General features: G+C 57.2%; 1 protein-coding gene across 1 annotated transcript in view; it reads right to left on the bottom strand.

Moving 5' to 3' along the window:
* LOC104623470 (waprin-Enh1-like) overlaps positions 1 to 7305 on the bottom strand; it is a 9936-nt gene extending 2631 nt beyond the window's left edge. The window contains exons 1-2 of the mRNA XM_010290566.1: positions 7242 to 7305; positions 6902 to 7063 (exon numbers count right to left, since the gene is read on the bottom strand). Of these exons, the coding sequence (XP_010288868.1) occupies positions 6902 to 7063; positions 7242 to 7305 (226 nt within the window). The remainder of the gene's footprint in view (positions 1 to 6901; positions 7064 to 7241) is intronic.
* Between the last annotated feature and the right edge of the window lie 3317 nt (positions 7306 to 10622).

Genomic DNA, 10622 nt, shown 5'->3' with positions numbered 1-10622 from the left:
AGGGTTGTCTGACGGCTCCCCCGCTGCTGCACGGAGAATCGCCGCTGTCTTCATGTCAGAGCCCAGGTTTTGCAATGCCAGCTGTGGACTTTTCCCTGCTGTACAGCTGGTCTGGCTGCTTGTCACCGTATTTTTGTAGTTTTGCGGTTTTTTTCCCAGGAGTCTTTGAGCAAGTGGCAGAGGAGCAGCCAGGGATGCCGGGGCAGACCCAAGGGCGAGAGCTCGCTGGCTGAGCCGGGCTGGTTGGGAGAGGCAGGGGCACTGGCTCCTGCAAAATACACACAGGATCCCACTCCTCATCGCCTCCTTCCACCAATGTTGCCATGTTGAGGGCACCCCTCACTCTTTCATTGATTTACAGAGTTCAGGGCTTGCCTTTTTAGGTAGATTCAGGTACAAAGAGAGGACATACCTACCTTCTTTCCAAAGTCTCAGAGCAGTGGAAGAAGCATTTGCATCCCAAGAAAATACCCGTTGGTGGACAGCCCATGCTGGGATGCAGCGTGGCATCCAGGCTGAAGCCCCGTTTGCCTGGGCCCTGGAAGGAGCTTCCCGATGACATTTCAGAAAAACGTTTTTCTAATTTTAGTGGCCACAGCGCACAGAGCCAGGGAGTCAGTGCGTGAGTCCCGAGCGCTGGCCCAGCCCCGTGCCGGAGACCGGGCTAATGTAGACCTCAGAGCATCTCTGAGGCTGCTCGGAGCAGCAGCAGGCTGCCCCCGGGCTCACGAACGTCATCAAGTCACAGGAGCTCCTGAAGCTGAAAGGTATTTGGGCCCACTGCCTGCTTTTGGTCTCCGCTCGGTCAGGCTCCAATCGTGTTGGGACCAGCGTGTTTCTCTGGTTTGCACTGTATCTCTGGTTTGTGCCTTGCTCCCTTTGCCTGCCTGTGCAAGAACACGACACAGCGGTCCGCGCTGCCTTTGCCCATCTCTCCCCGATTACTGTGAAACCCAGCTTCATGAATCATTCATGAAGCTTTTTTTAGTATAATGATTTCTGACATCCAGTGCCTGGGAATAGCATTTTGGGACAGACCGTTTGCAACCAGCAAACTCCAGAAATAATGAGCTGACGTTTATCCCATCCGAAGCCGGAACATCCAGAAGGGGAGGGAGAGGGGCGAAGCCGCCGTGCCTCCATCGGAGGGAATCACAGGTTGCTCTGTAATTAGACAAATGTGTAAAAGCTAAATGTTGACATAGCTTTGCGGTTCCCTGTGTCTTGCCACCACATTGCATGTTATTAACCTACATAGCTGTCGGGGAAAGGAGCCTCTGTGGGGGCCTCAGCACAGGCAGGGCTGGAGACGCAGGAATTCCTCCGTGCGATGCCACCGGCACTAACGGGGAGCTGGTGCCGGGACAGCAAGGAGTTGGGAAATGGCTTTGCCTCCGCAGCTGGAGCCAGGGAGTGGCAGGAGCTCACCTGGGTTGCCCTATAGCATAAATAAGCCCACCCTCCTCTTCCCCAGTGCTTTGCTGTGGGGTGGCACTGGTTTCAGCTGGGAGGGTCTTGCTGCAGGTGAGTGCTCCCATTTGGGAGGGAGTGTGGAGGTACCCTGGTGCCTGTGCTGATGGATTTGGGGGTGATGGTGAGTGTATGACCCTGATCTTGCCCAGAGCATGGCTGTGGGCCACGAGTTGGGATCTGTGCTGCAGTTCAGCCCCTGAGCAGGGGCTGTTGCAGGGCAGGTGCCTACGGGAGGTGCTTTGCTCTCTGCAAACTGCTCCGTGCGAGTCTTCAAGTGCTTCGCCAGCCTGTGCCAGGGCTGTTATTTGTGTAACATCCCGGCTGCGTGGCTGAACGCAGACATCAGCCTGTCTGAGGAACTGTGGGTCTGGCCCTGGAGCTGAGGCTGGAGAGGGCCCCCTGGAGCTGAGGCTGCAGAGGCCATGGGAGAGGGAGCCTGGCAGCCCCAGCCCTGCCTGCACCGCTGCCCTGCCTGCACCGCTGCCCAGCCTCCTGCTGAGCTCTCCCCACATGCCTTCATGCGGCGTGGCTTACTGCAGAGGAAAGAGGTTTCTGTCTCCTCTGCTCGCTTTCTGTGTGGGGGCAAGGGACTGCTGGCATGCAGGGATCTCCCCCAGCTACAGGGTGCTGCCAGCGCCTCGGTTTTTTGCTTTCCTTTCCTTTTGGTTCCCTGGCTCAGGGAGGTCCTGCCAGCATCTGACAGGCTTCCTGGATGTGCAACCTTGTGTGGCTGCAGCAGAGAGCAGCCTGGTGAGGATTCCTGGTGGGATGAAGCGGGGATGGAGCCAAGCGGCTTGGCACAGCTCTGCTGCCTCTTGGCCGTCATGGGGCATGCAGAGCCGTTTCTGCGCCAGACCGAAGGGCTCCGTCACAAGCAGCTTGAAGCCTTGGCAGCACTGTAGGCAGGAGAGAAATCGCAGCAGGCTGCTCTGGCATCCCTCAGCCACGGTCCCATCCCTTGCCAGACCCCGCTGCTCTGGGGCTCCCCGCCACGCAGAGGGCTGGGTGCGGTGCACAGCCGGGGTGATGTGCTGGAGCCAGACCGAAGGGACGACTTCCACCCCGGCTGTCCCAAAGGCTTCCCGGTGGCAGACGCAGCCTCCCTCTGCCGTGCAGTCCCGGGATGTGGCTCCCCTTCTGCTCTCCCAGCACAGTGGGAGCTGGTGCCCTGCCTTCCCCCTCGCTGTGTTTGGGGAGGTGGGAGGGCACCGGGAAGCGTTACCGCTGCATCCTGGCCAGGCAAGCCAGGGCATGTTCATGGTGAGATTCCCGAGCAGGAAAAAGGCATCCCTGTGTCTTCAGAAAGAAAATGCTGAAGGGCATCAGCTGGTGTGAGACCACTCTGGCCCTGACCACCCTCTCCCTGCAGCTGGAGAGTGACTTGGTCCAGGTGAGGCGCTGAGTTCATATAAATCATCCCACAGAAGAAAGAACAGAGTGAATTCATACATCTGTTGACCTTCAGCAGTGTGAGGATGGTTTATGTTTCTGCGGAGGTATATATACATTTCTTTTACGGCGGGGACCAGAACGATATTGACTCCTTTTCCCACCTGAAATACTGCTGCTTCTCTGCAGAAGAGATGAGGGCTGTGTGTAGCACCTGACCAGGGGCAGAGCCGCTGCCGAGTGGATCTGCTCAGCCTGGGGTATTTTCTCCTCTGGATCTGATGTGATTGCTGCTTCCTGCTGCAACTACAGCTTCCCACTCCTGGGCCAGGCTAGTTAAATAACCCTCCCTTTTCAAAGCTGTAGCAATTCTTATTAGGCTGGTTTGAATCATGTCTTGAAAAGGTCTTGCATCACTCTTGAGCACCGACCTGTTCTGTGTTCAGACCCCAATCACCCAGTCTCCTGAGCCAGAGCATAAAACATGCAGGGAGAAGGCTCCAAGAAAATATTAAAAAGACGTTCAGATGTGCAAGGGGTGTGCTGTGGGTGAGACCTTAGTTCTCCGTCCCCTGCCCTGTCTCTATCTTGGGGTGGACCGAAGTGCATTTCTGTGTGGAGCAAGGCTGGCTCCCTGGTGCTGATGGCTTCCCCGGGAGCCACTCTGGATCCCATCCCTGAGATGTCGGGCAGTGTCGGATGTTTCCTTCGGGATTGGTCCAAGGGTGACTGGCCCCAAAACCCCTGCTTTGAAGGAAGATGGAGTAAGCCAGACCCACCACATGCAAAAGGAGCTGAACAGATCCCTGCCCTGCAAAGGCACTGCTGCTGTGACCTGCCATGATGGAGGTTTCTAACCCAAAGCTGAGTGCAGCGTTTGTCTATGTTCCCAGCAGCAGACCTGGTGGGCTTGTCCCAGGAGAAGGTCCCACAGCAGCAGGTCCTGAGCTGTCATAAGCCACCAGGCAGAGAAAATGAACCCCTCCATCTCCAGGCTGCTCTAGCCCTGGGGAAGCAGATGACGTGGGAAGAACCAGCATGGAAATATCTCTCTGGCACAGGACTCGCTGCTTTTCCTGCTGTCTTGCTGGCACGTACCTAGGACACAGAGGGGAATTCCCTTCCTCCCCAGAGACCTGGATCCAAAGGCTTTTCAGTCAAAGCACGCTGCCAGGAGCTTACCACAGGGGGTGATCCTGCCCTGTGCATGTGTTTGTGCATTGCCCAGCTCCTCCCTGGTGGGTGCTGACTGCATGGGGGGATACAGGTGAGTCTGGTCCACAGTGATGTGAGCTCCCCAGTACAGCTGCGGTGGTGAGCTGGGTGTTGCTGGAAATGCTATGCATGGTGGTAGGACCCTGTGTCTGGGGAGAGGAGGGCAGAGGACTTGCTGATGCAGCTGCAGGTGGATGTACGCAGCTGGTGCGTTGCCTCAGGGATTTATGACCTGCAGTGCTCCCAACAGAAAGAAGCAGGACCAGGCCAGACCAGATGTCCCCATAGCATCCTCTGGACCCAAAGCCATCTGCTCCTGCCTGCCTGGGCCAGCAGCTGGGTGACAGCAGTGGCATGGGCAAAGCTGGTTCTGTCTCAGGGCAGGAGGAGGGTCCTATCCAGGCCATCACATGGAGATCTTGAGGCCCCAGGCAGCAGTTTTTGGGAGGATAAACCCCTCCTGGGCTCCTGCTTTGCCCTTGTCTCAGCAGAGGAGCTGCTGCACTGGGCATGGCAACCATCAGGCTGTGCAGGGCCATGAGTCCTACAAGCTGAGAGGCACCCAATGCCTGGAGCTCTATGCTTAATCAAACCAATTAGCAATTTAATCTTGTTAACAAACCAAGATAATTGCAGCATTATCAAATTAGCCAGCTGTATGGAAATGCCTGCTTAATAGCTGATAATAGCTGGTCCTGATGGAGGAGGGAGGGCTGTGATCTGTGACTCATGGCCGGCTGGAGGTGGAATAGGGCTTCTCTGCCCTTGGCCGCTGTGCCAGCCCCGGCTGCCTCGGTGCAGGGACGGCTGGGGAGCGCTGGGGCTCTGCCTCTGTCACCCCATGGCTCGTGTGGCACAGTGCTTCCCACTCAGAGGGGTAGGCTGGTGTAAGGATGGCAGAGATATTTTTTCCCTCAGTAGGATACTGCACTGGTCAGAAGCAATGTCTTGTTTTTACACTGAATTTGGCTGACGAGCTCCCAGCCCTTGTTCTGCCTGTCGCTGCGTGATCGCCTGGTGTTTCCAGCCTGCCCTGGCACTGCATGAGCTCTCCAGTTCTCTGTGTTCTCCCTTGGCTGAGCTAAGCAGAGGTGGCCTTTCATCGTAGGACTTCTTCCTTCTGAGTCCGTGCCTCCCTCCCTCCAGTTCCTCCGTAGGGGTGACCATGGAAGGACTCGCTCTAGTAGATGCTCTCCCCAGCCTTGGCCAGGGAGCTTCCAGGGTCTGCCTCGGGCCATGTGAGATGTCAGTCCCACAGCCAGAGGTTTCATCCTGCTGTATTTGTGGGTGGTTTAAATGTCTGGCCAGTTCATGCTGCTCTCCATGTTGCCTTGCTCGTGCCTGGCCATGGGGAGCATTAGCTCAGCCCTTGGGCAGCAGCAGCTCCGGCACCTTTCAGGCAGTGCCTGCAGGATCTCCCTCCCGGGCAGGGAGGTGCGAGGGGCCGGGAGCTGGGCTGTTTGCGGGGTCTGCCTGTGGGTCAAAGGAGATGGAGGCAAAGTGCCTCCTCCCTCCCTCCCAGCCAGCCACCCAAAGGCTCCTTTCCTCCTGTTGTCCAGCATTCGCTCATTTTCCTCTCTGTTCTCTCTAGTGTATGCAGGCAGACCAGGCTCCTCTCCCAGTCTGGGTCGGGTCTGTTTGAGAACATGATGATGGGACATGCAAGCCTGGCATCTGCCGTGGGGCTGGCACTGTTTGCTGTGCTCTTCCCCTGCAGCACGTGGGCACGATGCCTGGCTCTGCTCTGGCACCGGGCAGGTCCTTCAGGCTGCGCACTCTCTCTCCTGCTGGTGTTTCTCAGTATTTCCTGAATTTTTTGCCCCGGTACTCAGCTATACAAAAATTACAAGTACCCCTTAGAGCTGTGGTTTTGTGCCCTGGCTTGAGGTTTTCCCAGGCAATTTTCTTCAGCTGAATTTTCCACCCCAGCTCAGGTTCAGTGAGGCGCTCAGCACCACTTGGGGTTTGAGTCTACATAACCTTCCTCCTCTGCCCTCCAGATGTGCCCTACGTGGGGTACCCACAGGGAGGCTCTGCCTGCCGTACCCCCCCGGGCAGGCAGGGTCAGTCCCCTTCCACAGCCCTGCCTGTCTTGGGGTGTGCCTGGGGGCACACGCTGCTCTGCAGGGCCCCGCGCAGCCTGCCAGAGTCCCCGAGAGTGTCCTGCTGTGTCCGGCCCCGTCCCATTGCCCTCTCCTCCTGGGGTTTGTATGCCTCTGGAAGGATTTGCTCCCCAGAGCCAGCCCCTAACCACACTCTGTGTGGCTTTCCTCCTCTTCCCCCGGCAGAAATTCTGGGATGAAAGCAGCAGTTGGGAGTATGTGCCAGGGTGGGCCTGGAGAGAGGCGGGAGGAGGTGGGGAAAGGAGTCGCACATCACAAGCATCCCTGGGACAAGCTCTTTTATTTGTTAAAATGGGGAAGGCGGGGGAGAGGGTGAGCAGGCAGCACGTAGCACCACATGGCAGCTGTCAGCGGGGTGGTCCTGGAGCTGAGGTGGTCTCTGAGCATGAGCTGGTGGCTCTTCCTCACCTCCTGGGAGCCCACATTGGGCAGGACAAGCCTTAGCAGAGGTATGGGCAGCTGGCCTGTGCCACGGGGATGCAGAGAGCAGGAGCTCACGCTGGGGAAAGGGAGAGAAAGCAACAGGTTGGGTCTGGTGGTCAGAGCAACCTCAGCCCACATGTTTGGCCATCAGTCACCCCACCAGCCTGACAGCGGAGGGCTCTGGCAGCTGGGCACAGCGTCCTGCCCTCAGCCACCGTCACCGTATCCCCCTCTGCTACCCGGGGAGGTGGGTGCACGGGGGGCTCTCGAGACCCTACCGTAGGAGAGAGGGAGGGAAGGTGGGCGCGAGATGCATCTCCTCCCGCAGAAGGACTGGCAGCACTTCTTGTACCGCGGGCAATGCCGGTCGCTGTAGCAGTGGTTCGGCGGGTTGAGCATCGCGCAGGTGATGCGGACGGGCGGGCAGGTCCAGGCGCTGCCTGCAAGAGGAGGGAGTTGTTTGCTCCAGGCTGTTGGCAGCTGGCGGGCCATGGGGAGAGGCTCCCCAGCAAACACCCCCCTCTTCTCCTCTCCTGTGCCATAGGATCCCTGCAAACACGGCTCCTTCCCAGCCCCTGTGCTTCTCCTCCCTGTGCCTTGTCCGGGGACATCTCATACCTGTTGGCAGCTCTGTCCAGAGGATGAGCATCCCTACCAGGAGGAGGGCGGCCGCCGTCTTCATGCTGCCGTGTGCCTGAGAGGTGCGAGCGTGGAGAGCTGGAGGATGCTGACATTTAAACCCTTGGGGAGGATGGGGGTGGGGAATGGGGCTGGGCAGATGCTGATATTTGTCCCATCTTTCTCTGCTGTTGCGTCATGTTTTCCGGAAGACTTTTGCACAAGATGCAAATGGGATTGTTCAATTGCTCAAAAAGAAATTACTCCATTGCACAACTGGCCCCCGCAGCCATACCTGGGGCTGAGGGACAAGCCAAGGGGAGGTGGTCCAAGGCTTCATCTGCCAAGCAGGCTGGAGGTGGAGTTGCTTTCTCCTGGGCAGGCATGCTTCTCCCGGAGAAATCATCACGGTGATCATGTTGTGTTCCCTTCTGGGGGTCCATTATATGGGTTTCCCTCTGTACCTTGTTTCCATATGGACCTGCAAACCAAACCTTATAGCATGATCCAGATCAGCAGGGGGCTACCTGTGGCTTCCCAAGGATGATCCATTGAGGTTTTCCCAAAGAAAACCTGCCCCAGGCATGCTTCTCCCGGAGAAATCATCACGGTGATCATGTTGTGTTCCCTTCTGGGGGTCCATTATATGGGTTTCCCTCTGTACCTTGTTTCCATATGGACCTGCAAACCAAACCTTATAGCATGATCCAGATCAGCAGGGGGCTACCTGTGGCTTCCCAAGGATGATCCATTGAGGTTTTCCCAAAGAAACCCTGCCCCAGCCCCAAACCCTCCTGGCTCCTGCCCCACTGGTGGCATAAGCTAGTGTGGGGAAAGGAGCTTTGGCTTAGCTGAGGGTGAGTCTTTCCCAAGCTCTGTGAGGGTCACCTGAACCCCAGCATCTTCTCTGGGTGGTTGCTGCCATGTAGGAAGCAGGCTGGTGCTGGAAGAAAGTGGCTGGCCTCACCAGGGTAGGATAATTTACTCCTTACAGACCTGTCATCAGCCAAAAGGCACCATGCAGCACAAAGACAGCTTGACTGAGCCTGAACTCTTGATGGCTGTGGGGATTAGGGGCTGTAGCCCTTGCTCAGATGGCAAAGATCTCGCCAGCCTTCAGGGTCCATCAGTTCCTCCCTCCCAAGGACGTTGTACGCCCCCCCTCCCCGGGCAAAGCTGTTTTCTTTAGGTGCTCTGGGGCAATAGGAAATTACTCCATTTCCCACCAATGGGTCAATGTCTTCCTCACCTTGTGCAACAGGTTCCTGGAGCCTTTCCTTGGGATTTCTGGGGCTGGCAGGAACCCAAACTGTGCTGGGAATGCGCTGGGAGGGGAAGACCCCCAACAGCCAAACACCCTGTGCTCTGGTGAAGGGCAGGCTGGGGCAGCCCCCAATTTTGCAACTGGGCAGGACAAGGAGCAGCAAAAGCCGAGGCATTGCCCCTATGTGCCATGCAGCCCCTGAGCCCCCCGTCATCACCCTGCCCCAGTCCCTGGAGCCCCCACTTTCCATCCAGGGCATGATGGGCATCTCACTGTGCCCTTTCCTGCTCAGACTTCACTTCCTATGATTCTCCGTGCCATGTTAACCGGACCTTAACTTACTGGATATCTGTTAATTATTGTCCAGTTTCTCTAATTACTCTGTGGCTGCATTTAGCTCTTTGTGAAGAGCTTTTATTAAACAGCTGGGAGAGTACTTAGCCAATCCAAATAGACTTTCTGGGCTGTGCACCAACAATTTAGCACTTTTAATGAGAAATACAAGCACTGGATTAATTTTTAAGCAATCCTTTGGTATTCAGCTGCTGCTGGGGCTGAAGAGGACAGTGCTGTGCTCCCAGCTGGTGCCAGGATCTGGCCAAGGTGGTACTTGGGGCTGCACCTCCAAGACAGGAGAAAACACCAATCCTTGGTGGCCAAGGAGGCTTGGATTCATCTGCAGAGAAGCTGAGGGGGAAAGAAAACCATCTGAAGGACTTTTGATAGTGCTTTATACATAGCAAGTCCATAGGGGAAAAGTCTAAAATCTGCTGCTTTTGCAAATTCCCACGGAATGACACAGAGTGTGGCATTTCTGTGTGCAAGACCACTGCCATGTGTGCAGCACCCACTGCCCCAGGGTCCCACAGAGCCGTCCCCACCCCATGCTGCTTATACTCTCCTCCCTGAAAAGCACTTTGTGGGTCTCCTCCCCAGCGAGGCCTGAGCTGTACAGCACCGAGGACGCTGCGGGCTGACGCTGCGATTTCCCCAGCCAGGCCAGGGCTCTCCGCTTTGTTTTACCCAGGGAGGGCAAGGAGGGTGGCCAGCGGCCCCCGGTCCCCTGGCTCTGGGCGCGCCGCGGGGCAAGCTGCAGCCTTAGCAGGGTGCACAGAGCACCCAAGGGACACCTTGTGCCCTGCCAAGCAGCGCTTGTCCCCTACCAGGTGATGCAATGCTTTCAGCCTGACGCCAAGCTCCGGCCGTCCATCCCCAGCTCCCGGCTGAGGATGCTCTGCTCGCCCCCGGGCCGGGTCCGCCGCCTCGTGGTGCCCGGGAGAGCGGGGTCCCCCCAGCCCAGCGCACCCTCATTAGCGCTGGTGTCTGGTGCCATCTAGTGAAAAGCCATTAATGAGGCTCTGCTCCCAGCCGCGATCCCGCAGCCCGTCCCAGGGATGCTTTCCCGAAAATCCCGCCCCAGCTGATGCCCAGCTCCTGCTGGGCCTCCCGCCTAACCTCTCCCACCTGCCCACCCATGCTTTTCCACCCCCACGCCGTGCTGCCAGCGCTCGTCGAGCCTCTCTGTCTCACTGCCAGCCCAGCTCCACTTTGCCTACAACTTCCCTTAATATTTATTTGCCGAAATTACGTTGGGCCAATTGAGGCTTAATCGTGCCCTCAGGGCGTGCTGTTATCTGCTCTAATCAAGCCTGTTATTAAATCCCAAATTCAGCTAATTGCTTCTTCCTCCCTGCCTTTTTCTTTTTTAATTTTCCCCGCAGTTACTGTGTGGTTTTTAGGGAGCTGCATACAAAGCAGGGAAGTCCCAGCCCCCAGTTTTGGGGTTGCAGAACGCTGCTGTGGCTTGTTGGTCACTGCGCTCTGTAGCAATAGGATCTGTCTTGGATGTGGCTTGAGACCATCAGCACCCTCCTAACCCCCCCGGGCTGTCTGCTGGGCTGCGAGGTAGGTGAGAGGATAGGGGGGCTGGGGGGTGCATGGATGGGATATGGGGCTAACGGGTGGGATATGGGGCTGACAGGAGGCTGTGGGGTGGGATATGGGCAGAGCTAATCAGCAGTGCCTCGTCTGCTGGCCCAGCAAACAGATCTAATGAGGCTACAAATGCCCCAGTCCATGCCAACCGGACAAGAGCCCTGCTCACAAGCCATCAACAC

Source organism: Phaethon lepturus, unplaced genomic scaffold, assembly GCF_000687285.1.
Source record: "Phaethon lepturus isolate BGI_N335 unplaced genomic scaffold, ASM68728v1 scaffold38977, whole genome shotgun sequence".
Lineage (NCBI taxonomy): Eukaryota > Metazoa > Chordata > Aves > Phaethontiformes > Phaethontidae > Phaethon > Phaethon lepturus.
Note: the sequence above shows the minus strand (reverse complement) of the source record. Positions and strands in the feature narration are given on the sequence as shown.